This window comes from Stegostoma tigrinum, chromosome 43 (assembly GCF_030684315.1).
Source record: "Stegostoma tigrinum isolate sSteTig4 chromosome 43, sSteTig4.hap1, whole genome shotgun sequence".
Classification (NCBI taxonomy): domain Eukaryota; kingdom Metazoa; phylum Chordata; class Chondrichthyes; order Orectolobiformes; family Stegostomatidae; genus Stegostoma; species Stegostoma tigrinum.
Genome location: NC_081396.1, coordinates 11,234,144 through 11,258,771, shown reverse-complemented (window position 1 = coordinate 11,258,771; position 24,628 = coordinate 11,234,144). Strand labels below are relative to the sequence as shown.

Below are 24,628 nucleotides of genomic sequence, written 5' to 3'. Positions count from 1 at the left end.
CTAAAAGACATTAAGGTGGACAAGTCCCCTGGTCCAGATGGGATCTATCCCAGGTTTTGTGAGGGAAGCGAGAGAGGAAATAGCGAGGGCCTTAACAAATTTCTTTGCAGCATCCTTAGACATGGGTGAGGTCCCAGAGGACTGGAGACTTGCTAATGTTGTCCCCTTGTTTAAGAAAGGTAGCAAGGATAATCCAGGTAATTATCGACGAGTGAGCCGGATGTCAGTGGTTGGGAAGTTACTGGAGAAGATACTGAGGGATAGAATCTATTCCCATTTGGAAGAAAATGGGCTTATCCGTGATAGGCAACATGGTTTTGTGCAGGGAAGGTCACCAACTTAATAGAATTCTTTGAGGACGTGACAAAGTTGATGAGGGAAAGGCTGCAGATGTCATATACATGGACTTCAGTAAGATGTTTGATAAGGTTCCCCATGGCAGGCCGATGGAGAATGTGAAGTCACATGGGGTCCAGGGTGTGCTAGCTAGATGGATAAAAAAACTGGCTAGGCAACAGGAGACAGAGTAGTAGTAGAAGGGAGTTTCTCAAATTGGAGACCTGTGACAAGTTGTGTTCCACAGGGATCTGTGCTGGGATCACTGTTGTTTGTGATATACGTAAATGATTTGGAGGAAGGTGTAGGTGGTCTGATCAGCAAGTTTGCAGATGACACTAAGATTGGTGGAGTAGCAGATAGTGAAGGGGACTGTCAGAGATTACAGCAGAATATATAGACTGGAGAGACTGCAGATAAATGGCAGATGGAGTTCAATCTGGGCAAATGCGAGTTGATGCATTTTGGAAGATCTAATTCAAGAGGGAATTATACAGTAAATGGAAAAGTCCTGGGAAAATTGATGAACAGAGAGATCTGGGTGTTCAGGTCCATTGTTCCCTGAAGGTGGCAACACAGGTCAATAGGGTGGTCAAGAAGGCATACGGCATGCTTTCCTTCATCGGACGGGGTATTGAGCACCAGAGTTGGCAGGTCATGTTACTTTTGTATAAGACTTTGGTTCGGCCACATTTAGAGTACTGTGGACAGTTCTGGTCGCCACATTACCAAAAAGATGGAGAGGGTGCAGAGGAGGTTCACCAGGATGCTGACCGGTATGGAGGGTGCTAGCTATGAAGAGAGGTTGAGTAGATTAGGATTATTTTCATTAGAAAGACGGAGATTGAGGGGGGCCCTGATTGAGGTCTACAAAATCATGAGGGGTATAGTCAGGGTGGATAGCAAGAAGCTTTTTCCCCAGAGTGGGGGACTCAATTATGAGGGGTCATGAGTTCAAAGTGAGAGGAGGAAAGTTTAAGGGAGATGTGCGTGGAAAGTTCTTTACGCAGAGGGTGGTGGGTGCCTGGAACGTGTAGCCAGTGGAGGTGGTAGACGTTGGGGTCTTTTAAGAGCTATCTGGACAGGTACATGGATGGGTGGGGAGCAAATGGACACAGACCCTTAGAAAATAGATGACAGGTTAGACAGAGGATCTCGATCGGCACAGGCTTGGAGGGCCGAAGGGCCTGTTCCTGTGCTGTAATTTTCTTTGCTCTTAATACTATCATTTTTCTCTTTTTGCCATGGTTTGACCATATTTCCTGTATTGTTCTTACGCCAGGCTGGGATGACGAACTTTTGTAGCTTGTCCATGTGGTCTTTAAACGTTTGTCATTACCTATCATCCATTTAAATACTGATCAACAATTGATCATGACTATCTCATGCCATTATAATTTTCTTTCCATAATGACAGGATACTAGTCTTGGAAACAACATCCCTCTCCATCTTAGTGAAGAATTTGATCCTATTGTAGTCATTCTTCCTTAAGGACCATGCTCAACCTGATCATCAATTGTTCTTTTCTCATTACCCAATAGCCAGTAGCTTCTTCTCATCTGGATTTGGAAAGGTTTATCCACTTTGCTTCCAGTTTCCACGCCACTGTCACCTTTGCCTGTTCCATCCCTGACTCCTCCCTTCCTTGCCATCGGTTTCTATCTCTGGGTAACCTGGCCACCAATATCCACTTGAAACCCACTGACATCCACAGTTACCTTGACTACACCTCCTCACATCCCACTTCCTGTAAAGGCTCTCTTCCATTCACCCAGTTATGACGATGCCAACTTCAACAAGGGACCCTTCAAAATATCCACCGTCTTCATCAACTGAGGATTCCTCAGTTCTGTTGTTGACAGGGCCCTCAGCCAGATCTGAGCCTTCTCCCACACTTCAGCCCTAAACCCCTCTGTTACTTACCACAACAGTGATAGAGTCCTCCATCCCACAAGCATCGACATCCAGAGGAACATTAGCCACTATTTCTGCCATCACCAGTGTTATGCCACTTCCAGACACACATTTCCTTTCTCTCCCTTGTCAGAAGTATGCAGGGACCATTCCCTTAGGGACGTCCTGGTCCACTCGTCCTTCACTAGAGGTGTAACACCTGCCCATTTGTGCCCTCCCTTCTCAGTATCCAAGGGCCCAAACATACCTTCCAGGAGAAGCAGCGCTTTACCTACACTTCCCACAAGCTAATTCACTGGCCACAATGTGGTCTCCTGTACATTTGGGAAACGAAATGTAAACTGGGTGACTGCTTCGTAGGACACCTATGTCTGTCCACAAAAAAATTACCCTGAGCTTCCAGTTGTCTGCCACTTTAGTATACCACTCTGTTCCCCAGCTAACATCTGTCTCAGGCTTATTGCAGTACTGTAGCAAAGCTCAGTGCAGTCTGGAAGAACAGCACCTAATTTTCCACTTGGTGACACTTTAGCCTTCTGGAATCAATATCGATTTCAATAACTTTAGGGCTTAAGTTCTCCCACACCCTTACCGCAACATCCCCATACCAGGCCTTGTTATTACTTAGTCTGCTGTTACATTACAACCCATTGTTAGCCACAGTCTCCGTTAATAGCTATTCATCCTGCTGAGCCATTCCAGCAACTTCTGTTTTGGCTTCTTCAATGTATTAGTTCATAAAACTGCTTCATAGTTACACTGAGAATTACTCTGCTATCGTATTGCCACTGAATAGATTTATATGCAGATTTAAGTCACTCATAAATACAGCCATAACTTCAGAACTTGCATCTTTAAATTCCATTCTTATGCCTTCCGCAATATGTTTACTGCTGTTTGACGTATGTATACAGTGACTTTCTGCTCATTGGTGTTTCTAAGCTCAACCCATACAGATTCTACTTCACCAGAGCTTATATCCTGCTCACAATCACTTTCCTGTTTTAAATCAGCAGTTCTAACCCACGTCCTCTTCCTTTTTGCCTGCTGAACTGATCTTAATCTCTTAAACCTCCTCTGAACCAACTCCAATAAATTACAGAAGATCAAAGCCTGCACATGATATTCAAGACATGGTCTCAACAATTCCCTGCACAAAAGAAGAAGAACATCCTTACATTTATGCTCAAATTCTTTAATAAAAGCGGATATATTGTATTAGCTTCTTGATTGCAAAAAAAAACTTGATCAATTGGATCAATGAGCTGAGGAATGGTAGATTTTGTTCATTTTGGATAAATGTGAAGTATGGCATTTTGGTTAAAAAAGACAATGGCAGGACTTATACAAATATTAGTGGAACCCTGGCTAGCTTTGTAGAACAAAGAGACCTCAGGTTTGGGTACAAAATTCTTTGAAATTTGCAGAGGTAGACAGGATGGTTAAGAAGGTGTTTAGCATGCTTACCTTCATTGCACAAACCTTTGAGTAGAGGAGTTGTCATATTGAAGTTGTACAGGATGTTGGTGAGGCCTCTTCTGGAGAACTGCATGCAGTTCTGGTTGCCCTGTTATAGGAAGGATATTATTAAAATGAAGGGCATTCAGAAAAGATTTACCAGGATGTTGCCAGCATTGGAGGGTTTGTGTGAAAAAGACAGCCTGGGTATGCTGGGACATTTTTCACTGCAGTGCAGCAGGTTGAGGGGTGAGCTTATAGATGTTTATAAAATCATGAGGAGCATAGATAAGGTGAACAGCAAATTTCTTTTCTAAGGCGCAGAGACCAGAAGTATGGAGTCTCTTTATAAGTTGAGAGGATTGGTGCAGGGAATGATCTGACAAGTGTGTGAATAGGAGGGGTTTGGAAAGATATGGATGAAACGCAGGCAGGTGAAACTAGTTTGGGAACATGGTTGCTATAGACTACTTGGACCAAAGGATTTGTTTCCATGCTGTATGACTAGGATGACATGTTATACTAACTTTGTGACTCATACTTAATAACCCCTAAATCCCTCTGGACCTCAGAATTCTGCACTCATTCTTCATTGAAGGAGTATTCTGCTCTCATTTACCCTACCTGCCAAAGAGACTGACTTCACATTTTCCTACATTATAGTCCAGCTGTAAGGTATTTTGCCCTTTCTATATCTGCGTGCAAACTCATATCTTTATCACGACATAATTTTCTATCTTTAGCTACCCTGCCTTCAAACCCCTCATCTAAGAGTATTATGGAAGCTGTGAAATGTTGGGTAGTGTATTGGTCCCAAACATCTCCAAGTTGGGCAAGAGATAGAATCAGAATCACTACGGTGCCATTCAGTATAATCCATTCACTAGGCCATTCAGCCCACGAGGTCTGCACTGACAGTCCAAGAGTGTGCCACCCAGTCTCATCCACCCTCCACTTCCTCACCACATCTCCATTGACCCACATGGGATTCTACCATAGCTTATCCACCGCAACTGCACATCCCTGGATACTACAGGGAAATTTTTAGCATGGCCAGTCCACTTAACCTGCACGTCTTTGAACCATGGAAGAAAACACCAGCACCTGGCAGAAACCCACATGGATGCTGGGAGAATGTGCAAACTTCACACAGGTATTCACCTGGGTCGGTAATGAAATCTAGGTTATTGGGAGAATGGGGCAGCAGGGCTAATAACCGAACCACCATAATGCCCTAAAATGACTGGTGAAACGTGGGATTGAACCAGGAACCTTTATATCTTCAAGCTAATATATTTCCAACTGAGCTGTTTCAGCAACAACAGTTACAGGGGGGAATAAAGGTCCTTTCCCCCCCCCCCCCGGCAGAAACAATGGTAGTACACAGTTCTCTCTCTTTACCGGTGGAATCAATGACATAACAAATAAAATTAGACAACCATTTAAGGGAAATAATATGGCAGAGCTTTGGGAAGGGTGCAGGCGAAATAGAGAGACTGTATTTCTGTGCAGAAAGATGGCATGAATGAAGAAGGCTGAATTACTTCTTTGGGTCATTATGAAATCTGAGACTGATTTCTGCAGCCACTGCTTATAATACCTTCGAGTCCAAGCATCATTACGATTAATCTGCGCTGCTCCCCCGAGGAAGGTCCAGTCTCTCCTTCCTCAAAAGTGGTACCCAGAAACATCCTCCGGCGCTGATGTGCACCCGATTTTGAATCTCTCGGAGCTTTTCCAGTGACACTGATCTCGGAAATATTCTCCCGATATGGAACGAAACGAATTCCCTCTCCCCCACAGCCCAGGACACACTGGTCTGGCCCCAGCACGCCTACTGCCCACGCACTAGCCACGGTTCCAGACCCGCATCTCGCTCACCGATTGGTTGGAGCACTACCCCGCCCTCTATTCCCTCCGATAGGTTGGACGTTCAGCCTTGCCCACTTTCGGATTGGTCGGGCTCTGCGCCCCGCCCCTCGCCATCTCCGGTTGAAAGATCAGCTGCCTAAACTCGAACCTCCAGCCCCGCCCCTTGCGAATAAACCATCGCCGAACGGAAAGTAGGTTTTTATTTCTATTCCTGTCCAAAACTCACACTTCAGTCATGATACAGGGACTAAACTCTAGTTCTGTCCTAATGGGCGCTTTTTTAAGAGGTCAGCATCTTTTTCCCATCGATATCTCGATTTATGAAGTTCAAGGTTCGATGTGTTTTGCTCACCGCTCTCTCAATGTGTCCTGCAATCTGTATAGTGTCCCCCCATCTCAGCCATAGTCCAACAGATTAAGTTGAAGACACAAGTTTTCGGAGTCCCACGCTTTCTTCAGGTGTCAGAGGGTTGGCATCAGACTCTCTGTGAGAGAGTGTAAACAAAAAAAAACAAAGGGTCGTAGAACTGAGCAAATGCTTTGAACAAACCCAAGATAGCTATTAAATCTTTAATCAATTGGAAAGGATTAACATGCAAATTCAAGAATTTGTTTCAAGATTACCCCAAGATAACTAAAGGTTTTACCAGTTTCCTCAGTACACCAGAGGTGACATCCCAGGTCAGTCAATGCTTTTTAGCATAATATCAACCACAACAGCATATAACCTTGTCATGGCAACCCCTGTAAAACATGTCAGATTATCGACATCGACACTACCATCACACGTGGCAACACCATGCACAGTAGTACTCATGTGAGATAACGAAGTGTGAAGCTGGATGAACACAGCAGGCCAAGCAGCATCTTAGGAGCACAAAAGCTGACTGTTCGGTCCTCGACGAGCTTTTGTGCTCCTAAGATGCTGTTTGGCCTGTTGTGTTCATCCAGCTTCACACTTTGTTATCTTGGATTCTCCAGCATCTGCAGTTCCCATCATCTCAGATACTCATGTGATTCGGCCAACACTGTCTTATCTCACATGCTGCAGGCAAGGATGCCCAGAGGCATGGTATATCGGCGAACCCATGCGGATGCTATGACAATGCATGAATGGACACCTTGCAACGATCAGCATCAGAGAAGCAGGAAGGTTAACGTTTCCAGTCGGGACCCTTCCTCAGAAACCTCTGATGCTGCCTTGCCTGCTGCGTTCCTCCAGTTTCACACTGTGTTATCTCTGACTCTAGCATTTGCAGTTCTTACTATCTCTGAGCCAGACAGCAATGTTCCGTCCCAGTGGGGACAACAACAGAGTCGCCACGCAGAGGCTGACATCCAAGTTCGGTACTTATGAGGACGGCCTCAACTATAAATAATTCCACCAAACTATACACGCTCTCTCCCTGTACACACGTGCGCACACGCATAAAACCTATTGGGTGAATTTGTATTTGCAGATTTATAATTGCAAACAAATTCTTTTTTGTTCAAAAAGCTTACAATTTGTAGACAGTCAATGTGGCTTTTCATAAATTTCTTATTCGGGAACAAAACCAACCTGACTCCAAGTAGATACACAGCCGGATTCTAAACAAGACCTTCCGCTTAAAATGAGGTTCCGGCAACATAGTGGCCGGGTAAGTCGCTCCCTTCAGAGCTTCAATCCACATACTAGTTTTCTTCTTTTTTTTCTCAACCCGTAGTAATTTTAATTCTGAAGAAGGGTCTAAGCTCGAAACGTCAGCCTTCCTGTTCCCCTGTGTTCATCCAGCTCTACACCTTGTTATCTCTATCCCACCCCACCTCTCCTTTTAACTAACTACCTAAGAACCCAGGAAGGAGCCGCATCGTGACCAGGAGCCACATAGCAGGAGCTGAACGTGCAGGTTGTGTCCTGCAGCGACAGCGGATCTAGAGTGGGCCGGTGGGACTGAGACGCTGGTGGAAGCATAGCGAGAGCTGGAAAGCTCTGAGTCTTTTGTTATTTATTAAAATCTTTTCCTAAGTCAATCTGAATGGCGCTATGTATGTACAGTGAAGTTGCACATTTTTGCTGCATTTTTACATTGAATACACGTGGCAATAAATTATTCTATTCAATTCATAGTCTGACCCGGGATGTCACCTCTGGTGAACTGAGGGAACTAGTAAAACCTTCAGTTATCTCGGGGCAGTGACTTGAAAGAAATTCACGAATTTGCATATTAATCCTTTCCAGCTGATTAAATATTTAATAGCAATCTTGAGTTTGCATCAGTTCTAATACCCTTTGGTCTTTTGCTTATAAATTCTGTATCTGATGCCAATCGTCTCACTGACACATGCAGAAAGAGTGAGACTCCGAAAGCTTGTGTCTTCGAATTAACCTGTTGGTCTTTAACCTGGTGCCGTGCGATTTTTTTTTTGTCCTTGTTCACCCCAGTCCAACACCGGCACCTCCACATCATCTGTCTCAGCCGAAGATCTGGTTTAAAGTCCCACCTGCCATGGAGCTGTGTCAGACCAATTTGTTTTTTTTTACTTATTTCTTAATCGATGATTAAATCATGTCCACTGTAATAAAGTGTGAAGCTGGATGAACACAGCAGGCCAAGCAGCGTCTGAGGAGCACAAAAGCTGGCGTTTCGGGCCTAGACCCTTCATCAGACCCTCTCTGATGAAGGGTCTAGGCCCGAAACGTCAGCTTTTGTGCTCCTCAGATGCTGCTTGGCCTGCTGTGTTCATCCAGCTTCACACTTTATTATCTTGGATTCTCCAGCATCTGCAGTTCCCTTTATCTCATGTCCACTGTGTCCGTTTCTGCTAAAAGTAATGAACTGCAGCTAGGTTGAAGGGACTGCCCGGGGTGGGCGGGGAATAGTGGGATAAGAAACTCAAGTTCATTTATAAAATTAACTCGTTACTTCCCACAATAGATCTTGTAATGACCATTCGTTGTAAAACAGACTGATTCATCTATGGAATTAAACTCATTCAAGGTAAACTTTTTGACTTGTTCTATTTAGTCCCACTTACACCTTTTGTTAATCCGTGTGAAAATCTTGTGCTCCCGAGTGGAGTAAGTTTGTGTCCATTAGTTGTAGAAGACTGTGTTCCGTTGTCGTCTGACTACCACGTTACGGTTGCTGCTGGTTTGAAACCGCAGCTTTGTGTGGATTTTGAGTCTGGGGCCACTATGTGTGAGGTGAGGGGGTGGGGGAGGAGGGATAGACAGGCAGTCTGGATTAAACAGTTGCTTTCTTTCGCAGCTCTTCTCTCTCCCCTCTAATCTCATGAAGCTGTCTCTTGGTGGACCCCGTACCTGGGGGAGGTGTGCTGTAGGTAGAGAGAACTGGGAGCTGACTCGATGAGTTGGGGTTTGGGCGGAGAGGGGCCTTTGAGTGACAGGCCAGAAGATATTTAAAGTAGGTCCTGGCAGCCATAGTTCTTTTTGCCATGTGGACGGTGCAGGAGGTGAGTATCAGAGTGTGTGTGTGTGCGCGCGCGCGCGCATGTAGGGAATCTTAATACCTGTTTTGGTTCTGTACCCTTTACCATTCCCCCCCCCCCCCCCCCCCCCCCCCAATTTCTGAAAGAGCCAGGCTGAAACAAACTCTAGTGGCAGGATCTATACCTCATGCGAAAGTAGGTGTGTGGGAAACCCTCGAGAGAACCAGGACCCCACCGGAATAGTGAGTATCCCGCCCGAGTCTCTTTAAATCCTGTTTGTCTCTCCCTGGCCTTGTTTTCCCTTTCCCGCTCTCGCTCTCCCACTGCCTTTGTACCTGTCCTTTCCCACCTTAGTTTTTTCTTCCCTCATTTTATTCCGCGGTCTCTGCAAAGCCCCGTAGCCCCTCGACAAATTATACACCTCCAAAATTATGCAGTCCTTCACACACACCCCCAAGTTTTGTTACCCCATCAAGTTTTGTAGTCTCCCGATATTGCACCTCCTCTCCAATCTTGACCATCCCTATGATTTGAATTCCCCCCCCCCAAATGGATACTCCATTATGTCCCTCCCACCCAAATATTCCTCTCATAAAGCGAGAATGTGCACTCTCCCAAATTTTACTCCAACTGTTCATACCCCCAGTTTTGCTTCCCCAATCTTGGGTCTCCCCCTCCAGTTTTACACTCCAATATTCTTCCCATTTGCAGCCCCCACAATATTGGTCCCCATTATACTCTGCCTCATTTTGCACCACACCACCTCTTCACCTGCCCACAATTATATAACACCCACCACTTTGCTGAGACCCACATGTCCCAAAGATTTTGCGCGCTCCCAAGTTTTGTGCCCCTTCCAAAATTGCATTGCAAATGTTTATTGCCAAAATATTACATTCCCCCGTTTGCATCCCCCGCCTTAATATGCAACTCTCCCCGACCCTGCCCCCTACTTATTGCCCTTGCATACACCCCTCGGGGATTGCAGGCCTTCCCAAAGCATGTCCATGGAAATTATACACCTCCACAAATGTTGCATCCACCCCAATTATGCCCAAGACCTGTAATTGTGCCCCCCTTAATTTGCAGCCCTACCCCCAACCGAACAAGTATTTTTCATGAAGTGGAGATGCTGGTGTTGGGCTTTAATTGTGCCCCCAAGTTTTGCACCTCCCCAAACGTTCTCTCAGAATTGGCATTTACCTGCCCTCTACATTATTGACCCTCCCCCAAATATTGCCCCATCCCATATTGCAGCCCATTCCTAATTTACACATAACCCATGTATTGTGCTGCCACTTCCTTCTGTCTTTGCCCTTATACTCCCCAAATTTATACCTCTCAAATTTGCCCCCAATTTTTAAATGACCCAAATCCTTTGATTAGAATTCCAGTCTCTAACTCACTCCTCTGTATCAATGAGTCTGTAGATAAATTATCCCAGACCCCTCAATTTGATTCCAATCTGTATCGCACTCCTGAGATCCGGCATTCTACGTAAAATCACTTGTGCTCCCTTCCTAATCTAGTCTCTTAACTCAGTCTGGAGTATCTGTTATTCTATGTAAAAGTCACCCCTGATCCCCTCAATTAGATTGTCATCTGGTATTTGCTCCTGGATATCTGTGACTCTGGGCACAAACCACCTCAGACCACTCAGAGATTCCATGCTTTAATGAGTGAGTATCTTTTGAGTATCTGTTCTGAAGACAAAAATGCTGAAAATCACAGTGGGTCAGATGCCATCCATGGAGAGAAAGCAAGCTAATGTTTTGAGTCTAGATGACTCCTCAGTGCTGATGCGTGGAAGGGGCAGCATTTATGAGGGGGTGGTAAGTGGGAGTGCTAAGGGAGAAAGGGTGTTGATAAAGCAGATTATGATTGGAATATGAGAACAGCAGAACAATGGTGTGTCTAACTGTCAGACTGAAAACTTAAGTTCCACTGAAGTACAGGGTAAGAGGACATGGTCACAAGAGAATGTAACAATGTAGCTAAGAGAAAGGGAAGGAATGAGAGTGGTTCACAATCTGAAGGCTGTTGGAACTCAATATTGAGTCGAGATGGTTATGAAGTGCCTAGTCTGAAGATGATATGTTGTTCCTCCAGTCTGCACTGAGATTCACAGGAGCATTGCAGTATGCAAGGGACAGACAAGTAGGTATGTGAGCAGGATGCTGTGCTAAAATGACCAGTTACGGGAGGGTTGGGTTCGTGCTTGCGTACGGACTTGAGGTTTTCTGCAAAGTGGTCAGCCAGTCAACCTTTGGATTCTCTCATGTAGAGTAGGCCACATCAAAAGTACAACAAATGCAATCGACCAGGTTGGAGGAAGTGCAGGTGAAATGCTGCTTTACCTGGAAGACTGTTCAGGCCTTTGGATGGTTGCAGGGAGGAGGTGAAGGGGCAGGTGTTGCAGCTTCTGCAGTTACATGGGAGGGAGAGTGCTGTTGGTGTTTGAGGAATGGACTAGGGAGTCCCGGAGGGAACAATCCCCGCGTGATGCAGATGGGGGAGTGAGGGGAAGATGTGTTTGGTGTTGGCATTCTGCTGGAGCTATCTGAAATGGTGGAGAATGATTGTTTGAATGCGGAGTCTGGTGGGATGGAAAGTGAGGACAAGGGGAACCTGATCTTGCTGTTGAGTGATTGGAAGGGGCAAGGGCTAAAGCCCGAGTTATAGATCAGATGTGGCTGAGGGCCCTGTCAACCACAGTGGGTGGGAAACTGCAGTTATGGAAGGAAGAAGCCAGGTCAACAGTGCTGATTTAGAAGGTCGCATCATATAAACATATATGATGTAGGTGAAGAAACTGGGAAAATGGGATAGAATCCTTACAGGATGTGGGCTGTGAAGACCTGTAGTGCAGGTAGCTAACGGTAATTAGATGCTTTGTAGTGGATGGCAGCTTATTTCCTGAAATGGAGACAAGAGATCAAGGAAAGGAAGGGAAGTGTCTCCATTTGTCTACAGTGCCTACTCTAGATTGAAGAAATCAAACACAGACTGGGTGACCACTTCGCAGAATAACGTGTGCAAGTAACGTTCCCACAGCTGGTCATTTTAATGCATCATCCTGCTCACGTGCACTTGTCTGTCCTCTGCATGTTGCAGTGCTCCAGCTAATTGTGGTGTAAAGCAATGGAACACCATTTCATCTTCCAAATAAGCACTTTACAACTTTCTAGCTAACGTATTGAATTCAACGCCTTCAGATTGTGAACCCACTGTCACTCCTTTCTTTTCTTGTAGTTTTACTGGTTGTCTTCTCTGTCACCATGTTCTCTCTCTCTTCCCCCAACTCCAGTGGGACTGTATTACTGTCCTGCAACTTCTTCCAGCAGGCAGAAGATACAGAATCTTGAAAGGGCACCAGCAGGTTCAAGAACAGCTTCTTCCCTACCATTATTAGATGAATAGACACTACTTCAAATAATGCTGATCTTGCCTATCGCGCCTCCTGTGTGGTGTAACCTTTCTTAAACTGTTCACGTTATTTTACATCCTATCATCTGCATATCCTTGATTACTATGACACGCTGCAAACAAAGCTTTTTACTGTACTGAGGTACACAAGACAACAAATTAATCAGTCTGTTCTTTCAAGTTTGGCATTTAGATGCACCGTTGTTCAGCCATTCTCAAATTCCAATCACTTAATCAGCTCTATTAGCACCCATTTTCCCCCAGCACTCCACCTCCACAATTTACATCCGCTCTGATGAAAAGTTATCTAGACTGGAAACGTTAGCTTGCTTTCTTTCCATGGATGCTGCCTGACCTGTTGTTATTTCCAGCTTTTGCTTTCAGGCAGGCAGGGTCCCAGAGCATGTGCACTGCCAGTGATGGCTGGAAAGACATGTTTGTCTGTCACATCGCAGGTGGTTAGGAACAGCAGGAACTGTAGATGCTGGAGATAACAAGGTGCAGAGCTGGATGAACGCAGCAGGCCAAGCGGCATCAGAGGAGCAGGACGGCTGACGTTTCGGGCCTGGATCCTCCTTCAGAAATCTTTTCTGGAGAAAGGTCTAGGCCCGAAATGTCAGCCTTCTTGCTCCTCTAATGCTACTTGGCCTGCTGTATTCATCCAGCTCTGAAACTTGTTATCACAGGCAGTTAGGGAATTGCTTGTTGCAATACTCCAAGAATAAGGTTTCATGATCGCTCGGTTTATACCTCAAGTCTCCAACATGGGTTTTCCTGTGCCACGATTGAAGCCACAGGGAGCCTTAGGCTTCTTCCTAAAAACTGGCCCCGGCCAATGGCTGTCATCTTGGTTCAGCAGGACGGGGCTTGCACAGATGCAGTTAGCTCAGTGATGTAACAGTGAATGGCAGTGCCATGTGTAGCCCCACCCTCTGATCCTGAGCAGCCTCTTCCCTTCACCCCTACTCTGTCCCCATTCTGCCCCAATGTCCCCAGGGGATCTGCTTTTTTGTTTAATTACTTCTGGTAGGAAGGGTTACTGTGGTAAAGTGCAAATATGAAGGGGAGATGAAGCTGGATGTGATTAAGGAGCAACAATCCCACCAGAATCCAACTCCTGTAAGTTTACAGTGGGAGGGGGGTGGTTACAGGTGTCTCAGCAGCTGGATATCTGACTGAATCTTTCCTGCACATGGAGCAGGGGAATGGGCCATCTCTGGTGTAACTGCGCCGCTGGTTGGGCAACTGTGTCGCTGTCACTGTCCTGATATTTCCACAGGATCCTCATAGTGTAGGGATCTAATGTCTACCCTGGCTGGACAATCAGATAAATTCTAATCCAATGGACAGAAAATCCATAGTTTGTCTCAACTGTATGTGGTGAGATTTTATTTTATAGTAAATTTTAAAGCTCTCTTCACAGTCAGTTCATTGGAACACTGTCACTCAGGCTGTGTAACTGATTACGGCTCTTTCTGCAGGCTAGTGGAAGACTATATATCAAAGGAACAGAAGGAATCCAATTGGCCACTTGAGCCTGTTCCACCATTCAACAAGATTGTGGCTGATCTGAAATTCCTCATAGATTGACTGAGACACAGACAAGGGATATATTAAATATTTTTTTAAAAAGTAAATTGGCAGTTCACTCAAATAATTTCAATCAGTGGATGCCTAGCCTTTGTGCAGTCCATGAATAATGAGTTGTTCGCAGACAGTAGAACATCAAATTTCTAAGTCAGCAGTGAATGTAAACAATTTCAGCAAACTTCCTTAAATATTGTCTTATTTCTGACATACTATGTGGATTTTCTTAATTTGATAACTGAATAGAAAACGAGTGTGACAGTGGCCAGTCCAGAATCTTCCAAAATTGCTCTGCTGTCCTTGACCACCTTGAACTGCTGCAGTCCATGTGGTGAAGCTACTCCCAGATTGCTGTTCAGCAAGGACTTACAGGATTTACATCCAGTGGTGATCAGGTACTGGTATGTATTAGTTACAATCATTTTGTTTTAACATCCCACCTTTAACAGAACATAGAAAATAGGAACAGGAGTTGGTCTTTACGGTATTTGATCTTGCTGCATTACTCTATGTTCATGGCTGATTGTTCTAGTCAGTAGCCTGTTCACACTTTAGACCCATTCTCTTTAGCCCACAGAACTACATCTACATTCTTCTTGGAAACATTCAGTGTTTTCGCCTTAACCACCTTCTGTGGCAGTGAATTCAACAAGCTTAGCCGTGTCTGATTGAAGAAATATTTCCTTATCTCAGCCCTAAACTGCCTAACCCTTATCCATAAACTGTGACCACCTGGTTCTATACTCCCCAGTCATTGAGAGCATCCTTCCTGCATTTACCTTTTGTAGTCATGTTAAAATTTTAGTATTTCTTTTGAGATCTTTCCTCTAAATGCCAGTGAATTTCCTTCTAACCAATGTCCTTGTATATCATTTGTGCCATGGTGGCAATCAGTCGGTTAAACTTTTTCTTATACATTCTTCCCAGCCAGAAAATTCTCCATTAGGTAAGTATTCCAAAACTGCATACAATACTCCGGATGTGGCCTCAATAAGACCTTGGACAATTTCAGCAAGACATCCCTTCTCCTGTACGCAAATCTTCTCGGTTTGAAGGCCAACATACCATTTGCCACCTTCACCTCCTGCTGCACCTGCATGTTAACTTTCTGCAACTTGTGTACAAGGACATCCAAGTTTGTTTTACCTCCCCCTTTCTCAATTTATCGCCGTTCAGGTACTAATCTGCCTTCCTGTTTTTGCAATCAAACTGGATAACCTTTCATTTATCCTTCATCTGCCTTGCGTTTTTGCCCACTTGTTCAAGTCTAAATCACGCTGAAGCATATCTGTATGCTCCCTTCAGTTGACTGTTCTACTCAGCTCATGTCATAGAGCCATAGAGATGGACAGCCTGGAAACGGACCCTTCAGTTCAACTTGTCCATGCTGAACAGCTGTCCTAAATTAACTTAGTCCCATTTGCCAGCATTTGGCCCAAATTCCGCTAAACCTTTCTATTCATATACCTGTGCAGATGTCTTTTAAATGTTGTAATTGTCCCCACCTCCACCAGTTTTTCCGGCAGTTCATTCCATATTTGCACCACCCCCTGTGGGGAACAGTTGCCACTTGGGTCTCTTTTAAATCTTTCCCCCTTACCTTAAACCAATAGCCCTCTAGTTTTAGACTCCACTACCCAAGGAAAAAGATCTTGACTATTCACCCTATCCATGCCCCTCAGCCTCCATAGCTCCAGGGGAAATTGCCCCAGCCTATCCAGCCTCTCCCTTTAGCTCAAACACTTGAAGACTGGCAACACCCTTGTAAATCTTTTCTGAACCGTTTCAAGTTTAACAACATCTTTCCTACAGCAAGGAGACCAGAATTAAATGTTGTATTCCAAAAGTGGCCTAACCAATATCATGTATGTTCTAACATGACATTGCAGCTCCTATATAAATTCACTGACCTATAAGCAAGCGTACAAACTGCCTCCTTCACTCCCCTTTCTGGCTATGAGTTCCACTTACAAGGAACTAAGAACCTGCATCCCTTGGTTATTGTTCAGCAACACTTCCCAGGACCTTACAAAGAAGTGTACAAGCCCAGATTTGCCTAAACAAAATATAGCACCTCACATTTACCTAAATTCAACTCCATCTGCCACTCCTCAGCCTATGTGGTCGAGGTCCTGTTGTACTTTGAAATAACCTTCTTTGCCATCCACTACTCCACCAATTTTGTTGTTATCTGCAAACTTACTGACCATGCCTCCTATGTTCATATCCAAATCTTTTATATAAATGACTATATTAGTGGACCAGCACTGATCCTTGTGGCACACCGCTGGACTCTGTTCCGAAAAGCAATCCTCCTCCACCACCTGCTGTCTCCTACCTTTGAACCAGTTCTGTATCCAAATGGCTAATTCTTGTAATCCATGTCATCTAACCTTGCTAACTAGTCTGCCATGCTAAACCTTGTCGAATGCTTTACTGAAGTCCACATAGACCGCATCCACTGCTCTGCCTCTTCATTTGAAGTCATCTACATTTAAGATTTTTCATCTAAATCATAATTATATTTTGTGAATAGGGTTGCACTGACCTAGTGGTATGTTCTGGGTATGTCTTCAAATCTGGTCATAGCAGATGATGGAATCTGTGTTCCATTCAACAAAAAAAAAATCTGGAATTAAGTGTAATGAAGACCATGTACCCATTGTCGATTGTTGGTAACTGTCGTCTGGTTTACTAATGTCCCTTTGGGAAAGAAACTGCCATCATTACCTGGTCTGGCCTATACATGACTCCAGACCCACTGCATGTGGTTGACACGTAACTGCCCTCTGGGTAATTAGGGGTGGGCAATAAATGTTGGCCTAGCCGTTGATGCATCCCATGAATTAATAACGAATGGCTGGGTCCAAGCACTGATCCCTGCTTTTCTATGCTGGTCATTGGGTGCCATTTTAAAAAAACCTATTTGTTCTGACTCTTTGCTTCCTGTTTGCTAGCCAGTTCTGTACCTGCATCAATACACTACCCTAATCCCAAGAGCTTCAATTCTACATGCTAATCCGTTGTATGGGATCTTTTGAATGCCTTCTCAAAGCCCAAATAAATGACATACACTGCTTCCTTCTCAATTTTATATGTTACATTCTGGAAGTAGGATGATTTCCCTTTCGTGAGCCTGTGCTGGCTGACTGTCCGATCCTGTCACTGTTTTTCATTGTTAGGCGAACTGGTCTATAATTCCACATTTTCTCTTCTACTTCCCTTTTTGAATTGAGGGGTTACATGAGCTACCCTCCAATTAATAGACTGTGGAACAGTTCCTATGGAATTTTGAAAGATGACCATTAATTTAGTCTATTTAGATTCAAGCCCCTAGTTTCAGAATGCGTCCACTATACCTTGCGCCACTTTCAAGTACTCTGAGGTGTAGATTAACAGGTGTGGGAATTTGTTGGCTTTTAATCCCATCAATTTCCCTGTTACAGGAAGGATGTTATTTAAGCTGGAGAAGGTTCAGAAAAGATTTACCAGGATCTGTACTGTACTGTACTGTTTTATATTGCTGGGAATGGAGGGTTTGAGTTATCAAAATGGGCTGGGCCTTTGTTCACTGGCATGGAGGATATTGAGTGGTGACCTTATTAAATTTTTATAAAATTTTTATCATGAGAGGCATAGATAAGGTGAATAGTAGAGGCCCTTTCTCTAATGTTCAAAACCTTGAGGCATATTTTTAAGGGGAGAGGAGAAAGATTTAAAAAGGACATGAGGGACAATGTTTTTGCACAGACAGCAGTTAGTATATGGAATGAACTGCTAGAGGAATCGTTAGATGTAGGTACAGTTATGTTTTAAAAAACATTTGAATAAGTTTATCAATAGGAAAGTCTTGAAGGGATATGGGCTAAGCACAGGCAGGTGAGACCAGTTTAGTTTGAGATCATGGTCGGCATAGATTAGTTGGACCTAAGGGTCTATTTCTATGCTGTATACGACCATAAAACATAGGAGTGAAAGTAAGGCCATTCGGCCCATCAAGTCCACTCCGCCATTTAAATCATGGCTGATGGGCATTTCAACTCCACTTCCCTGCAGTCTCCCCGTAGCCCTTGATTCCTTGTGAGGTCAAGAATTTGTCAATCTCTGCCTTGAAGGCATCTAACGTCCCGGCCTCCACTGCACTCAGTGGCAATGAATTTCACAAGCCCACCACTCTCTGGCTGAAGAAATGTCGTCTCATTTCCGTTTTAAATTTACGCCCTCTAATTTTAAAGCTGTGCCCACGGGTCCTAGTCTCCCCGCCTAACGGAAACAACTTCCCAGCGTTCACCCCTTCTAAGCCATACATTATCTTATTAGATCTCCCCTCAACCTTCTAAACTCTATAACTCTAGCATTCCTTAGATACAAGGCCCAAAACTGCTCACAATTCCAAATGCCAACTGACCAGACCTATATTCTCAGCCCCTTGAAATAAATGTTAAAATGGCATTTGCCTTCCCAACTGCCAGCTGAATCTGCATGTAACCCTCAACAGAATTCCTGAACTAGGACCCCAAAAATGCCATTTACACTAGAAATTTCTGAAGCTTTTCAAGGTTTAGAAAATAGTCTATGCCTCTGTTCTTCTGACCAAAGTGCATAACGTCATGCTTTCCCACATTATGGTCTATCTGCCACATCTTTGCCCAATCTTCTAGCCTGTCCAAGTCCTTCTGAATCCTTCCTGCTTCCTCAAGACTACCTGTCCCTCACCTGCTTTTGTGTCATCTGCGAATGTGGCAATAATGCTTTGTCCATATCATTAAATGATGACATGAATAGTTGTGGGCTCAACACTGACCCCTGTGGAAGTCCACAAGTCATGGCTGCCATCCTGTAAAAGACCCCTTTTATCTGATTCTGCGTTCCGTCAGTCAGCCAATCCTCTATCTTGCAACTGACGCCATGCCTTTGTCTTATTTAGCAGCCTGCTATGTGGCACCTTGTCAAGGGCCTTCTGGAAATCCAAATAGATTATGTCCACTGGCTGTCCTTTGTCTAATTTGCTCATTACCTCCTAAGAATTCGAGCAGATTTGTCATGCATGACTTGCTCTTGATGAAACTGCTGACTCTGCCCTATTTTACCATGTGTTTCCAAATATTGTGCAATCTCATCCTTAATAATGGACTCGTAAAAAACATTACCAACAACTGAGGTCAGGCTACTCGGCATATAGTTTCCTGCCTCTGCCTCCTCCCTTTCTTAAACAGGGGTGTTGCATTAGCCATTTTTGAGTCATCTGGACCCTCCCTGTCTACAGTCATTTCTGAAAGATCACCACCAATGCCTCTACAATCTCCACTGCTATCTCCTAAAGAAGTCTGAGGTGTAGTCCATCCGATCTTGGTAATTTATCGACCTTCAGACCTTTCAGTCTCCCCAATGCCTTTTCCTTCGTAATGGCCATTATGCTCACCTCTGCCCCATCTCTCTCAATTCTCTTGTACGACAGGTGTCTTCTGCTCTGAAAGCTGATTGAGGTGGTAGGTAGGTAATGGAGGTGCAGCTTAAGGTGGGAGGAAGGGATGGGTGAGAGGAAGAACAGGTTAGGGAAGTGGAGACAGGCTGGGCCGGTTTTGGGATGCAGTGGGGGGAGGGGATGAGCTGGGCTGGTTTTGTGATGCAGTGGGGGGGGTGGTGGGCTGGTTTCGGGATGCAGTGGGGGAAGGGGAGATTTTGAAGCTTGTGAAGTCCACGTTGATACCATTGGGCTGCAGGGTTCCCAAGCAGAATGAGTTGCTGTTCCTGCAACCTTCGGGTGGCATCATTGTGGCACTGCAGGAGGCCCATGATGGACATGTCGTATGAGGAATGGGAGGGGGAGTTAAAATGGTTCGCGACTGGGAGGTGCAGTTGTTTGTTGCGAACCGAGTGGAGGTGTTCTGCAAAGTGCTCCTGAGATGCTGCTTGGTCTGCTGTGTTCATCCAGCTCCACACTTTGTTATCATGGATTCTCCAGCATCTGCAGTTCCCATTATCACTAACATTCTGGGGACCTAGATTCAAATCTCGTCTCAACAGAAGGTGGAATTTGAATTCAATAAAATATCTGGAATTAAAAATCTAATGATTACTATGAATCCATTGTTGACCGTTGGGAATACCGATCTGGTTCACTAGTATTCTTTAGGGAAGGAAGCTGCCATCCTTACCTGATCTGGCCTATGTGTGACTCCAGACCCACAGCAATGTGGTTTACTCTGAACTGCCCTCGGCAATTAGGGATGGGCAATAAATACTGCCTAATCAGTGATGCCCACATTCTGTTAATGAGTAAAGGATCTGGATGGTGAGGAGACAGGATTCAGAAATAATGATGTTTGAGCAGCAGGGTCCCAGATTAGAGGCTACTGCTCCTTGTTTGTAAGCGTGGGAGGCAGTTGCGGGACTTCGACTCTCATTGGTTCTAGGCGCTGAGATAATGGCTGCTATCTTTATGGGGGTAGCAGAGCACATGTCAGATTCTCTGCACCTGGACACGATGTTGTGGGTGTCTGTCTTAGACTGATGGAGACAGTTTTGAGAAACTCTATTTACGTGAGGTTTAGGGGAGAGCATTTACACACAGCAAACTCAAATCCAGTGAATGTTTGTCACTTTCAAATTTCTTCCCTGGGTTGACAGGCATGGATTTTAGTTAGCCCTGGACACTTCCGCCATTTACAATCCGACCCCACCACCCAAGACATTTTTCCATCCCCTCCCCTGTCTGCTTTCCGGAGAGACCACTCTCTCCGTGACTCCCTTGTTCGCTCCACACTGCCCTCCAACCCCACCACACCTGGCACCTTCCCCTGCAACCGCAGGAAATGCTACACTTGTCCCCACACCTCCTCCCTCACCCCCATCCCAGGCCCCAAGATGACATTCCACATTAAGCAGAGGTTCACCTGGACATCTGCCAATGTGGTATACTGCATCCACTGTACCCGGTGTGGCTTCCTCTACATTGGGGAAACCAAGCAGAGGCTGGGGGACCGCTTTGCAGAACACCTCCGCTCAGTTCGCAACAAACAACTGCACCTACCAGTCGCAAACCATTTCCACTCCCCCTCCCATTCTCTTGATGACATGTCCATCATGGGCCTCCTGCAGTGCCACAATGATGCCACCCGAAGGTTGCAGGAACAGCAACTCATATTCCGCCTGGGAACCCTGCAGCCATATGGTATCAATGTGGACTTCACCAGTTTCAAAATCTCCCCTTCCCCTACTGCATCCCTAAACCAGCCCAGTTTGTCCCCTCCCCCCACTGCACCACACAACCAGCCCAGCTCTTCCCCCCCACCCACTGCATCCCAAAACCAGTCCAACCTGTCTCTGCCTCCCTAACCGGTTCTTCCTCTCACCCATCCCTTCCACCCACCCCAAGCCGCACCCCCAGCTACCTACTAACCTCATCCCACCTCCTTGACCTGTCCGTCTTCCCTGGACTGACCTATCCCCTTCCTACCTCCCCACCTACACTCTCTCCACCTATCTTCTTTACTCTCCATCTTCGGTCCGCCTCCCCCTCTCTCCCTATTTATTCCAGTTCCCTCTCCCCATCCCCCTCTCTGATGAAGGGTCTAGGCCCGAAACGTCAGCTTTTGTGCTCCTGAGACGCTGCTTGGCCTGCTGTGTTCATCCAGCCTCACAGTTTGTTATCATGGATTTTAGTTAGCCCTGTTTGCTACTTTACCGTAACTCCTGCCAACCATGTCTCAATGGGTTTTCCACAGCTGTATTCCATTTCTCTTCTGCTCCTGCTATCTCAATGAACATCAAATATAACTCCATTTTTATTCCCTGATTTCATTGTGCACACCCTAAAACATTCACTTTATTCCTCTCACTGCAGATGCTGCCTGACCTGTTGATTTATTCCAGCATACTGTGGTAGTATCTTGCAATGAAAGTGTTGCAGGCATTTCTCGAAGGACTGAGTCTAGAAGCACTGATGCACCAATGATAAGCTGCTTTATACCAGGCTGAATGTAAGGTACAAAAGTCTTTTCTTTTAAATTGAGTCACAGAATCATTCAGTTATTACAACAGAAAATAATTTAGCATATCTTGCTGGTGCTGGCTGTCTGAGTAGATCAGCTTCCCCCACTCTGATAGTAGGAACTGCCGAATTTCTGTAGAAGGGTCCAGACGCAAAACGTCAGCTTTCCTGCTCTTCTGATGCTGCCTGGCCTGCTGTGTTCATCCAACTGTAAACCTTATTATCTCAGCTTCGCCCAGTCCCTATTTCCCTTCGTGAGCAAAATCGGCAGATATCGCCAGTTTTCAGTTGCCTGTGGAGATGATGTTTGATCTTCTTGAACCACTGTAGTCATGTGAAGGTGGTCCCTGATTATTGTTGGGTGAGGAGTTACAGGTTATTTACCCAGCGATGATGAAGGAACATTGATCAATGTCCAAATCCAAAAAGTCAAATTTTATTTGTGTTTCACCTTTCAAAGAACTGAACAGTCCAAGATGATTGACAGGAGTGTGATAAAGCAATGTTTGACGCTGCGTAACTTCAGGAGATTTTTGGGCAGGTGACCAAACATTTCTTCTGTGAATTCTTTCAACTTTTTCTGAATGAGTGAGTGTGTGAGTAACAGTGCGAGTGAGTTCAGGCATATGTGATACTTGCCCTTATTACCTGAGAAATTGGATATAGAGCTAGATGGTAATGATGGAGTTGCATTAAGATGTTAGGTCATAGATGGCATACTGTGTTCAGTTCTAGTCACGCCACAATAGGAATGATATGATTGCACTAGAATGGATGGTGGAGGAAATTGACCAGGATATTGCCTGGGCTGGAGCATTTCCATTACGAAGAGAGACTGGATAGGCTGGAATTGTTTCCTTAAAACAGAAGGCTGACGGCAAGGCTGATTGACTTTCAATCTTGTACAGATCATAGATTGGACAGATAGAAAGTAGCATTTCTCCTTAGAGTGTCAGTGATCGAGCGGCGTACCTTTTAAGGTAAAGGGAAGGATCTTTTGGGAGGATTGAAGGAATAATTTTTTTTCACCAGAAGATTGATCAGATCTGGAACTGACTGTGTGAAAAGGTGGTTAAAACGGAAACTATCACGTGACTGAAGTGTTTCCATGATCACTTGATGTACCATAGCCTACATGTTATGGGCCAAGTGGAGAATGGGACTAGAATGAATAGGGATTGGTGTCTGACATGGATACAGTGAGTTGAAGGTACTCTTTTAAAGTTATGTGACCCTGAGTGTGCATGAATCAGACATTTGTTTGGGGGACTCAAATGATGAATAAACAGGAAAATAATGTAAAAGATTTAGAAATTATATTGCCAGCACATTTTTGTAGTGTCTGAATAACTTTATCATTTCATACAGCATACCTGATAAATGGACAGCATTTCCATACAGAAGGCTCTAACTAAAAATTCAGTAATACTTTCAGACTATCTTCATACAAATACGATCAGCTTCAGCCTGTGGAGGGAGAAATATTTGTTTGTGGGGCAAGATTTATTTTATTACTGTGGAAGAATGAGTGTGTACCAGTAGCTAATAGTGAAAGGAGCATCATGGTGTGTGTGTGTGTGTGTGTGTGTGTTGTGGGGGGGAGGTGTCCACACACAAGTTGTGTTGTAACTGATCACTCAAACTCATGAGGCTTAATGACATCCTGAGCAGGTAGAAAATGTGTAAACATGTGGATTAAAGGAAGATTCAGTTTCCGATCATAACTTGAAGGTCATGAACTCGAGTCACAGTGAAGAGAGGCCATTTATCTTCTGTATCTATGGGGAAAGGATTCTCTCAAAGCTTGTCCTTAAAAATACAAGAAACACTTAGGACAGATCATCAAAGACTGTCAAAAGATTACATCTTAAGTACATCTTAAAAAGGGGAAGAGAGGGAGTTTAGGAGTGAAATTCAGAGCTTTGAGACCAGGAAGCTGAAAGCACAGCTGTCACTGGTGGTGGAAATAAATCCTGAAATCTGCAGGGAGACTGATCTCAGACAATGTTGAGCTGGAGGACGTTACAGAGCTTGAGTAGTGTGAGGCACATAATAATCAATGCCAAGACTGAGGAATTTGAAATTAAGGTATTCTTTTTAAGAGGCCAATGGAGGCCAGTGAGCACATGTGATTGGGTATGGAATTTAATGCATTTGGACACAGGCAGCAGAGAGTAAGGTGTGGAACACTGCCCGCGGTTCATTAAAATGAACAAATTTTGACTTGAGTATGTGTTTCAGCAACGAATGTACTGAGGTTGGGGCAGAGTTGAGCAATGTACGGACCTGGATATAAATGATCAGTGATGCTGCAAAAGCTCAGGTCCGTACAGGGAGAGAAGTAGAGTTGGTGGATAAATGAGCATGGATTTGTACAGCGACAAAACATTCAAAGATATTGGAAAATGTAGTTTGTTCCTTGAGGAACAGGGCGACAGTCTTGAAGAAATGAATCTGTTCACAATGACAGTGATGTTGGGAATTTTGAATGAGGAAGGTCCATAAAGTAGAAGCTGGGACTTAGGCCAGACAAGCTTTGAAAGGACAGGATAGGAAAGAGAAACCAATCTGGAGAAAGATGTGGGATCAGGCTTAGAGAGGAGCATTAT

At 44.7% G+C, this 24,628-nt stretch overlaps 1 protein-coding gene across 9 annotated transcripts in view; it reads left to right on the top strand.

Moving 5' to 3' along the window:
* The window catches only part of LOC125449150 (gastrula zinc finger protein XlCGF7.1-like), a 54,684-nt gene that overhangs the window by 27,159 nt on the left and 2,897 nt on the right, over positions 1-24,628 (top strand). For 2 of the 9 annotated variants that reach the window (XM_048524807.2, XM_048524813.2), the window contains exons 3-4: positions 14,273-14,427; positions 21,873-22,013. The exons of 1 other annotated variant lie outside the window; for it this stretch is intronic. Coding sequence is in view for 1 of the 8 variants with exons in the window: in XM_048524817.2 (XP_048380774.2) it covers positions 9,020-9,037; positions 14,273-14,421 (167 nt within the window). In the remaining 7 variants the exon portion in view is untranslated. Of the gene's footprint in view, positions 1-8,872; positions 9,038-9,159; positions 9,256-14,272; positions 14,428-21,872; positions 22,014-24,628 lie in introns of those variants that run through there. 6 more of the 9 variants (XM_048524814.2, XM_048524815.2, XM_059641735.1 and 3 more) reach the window with 6 other exon arrangements.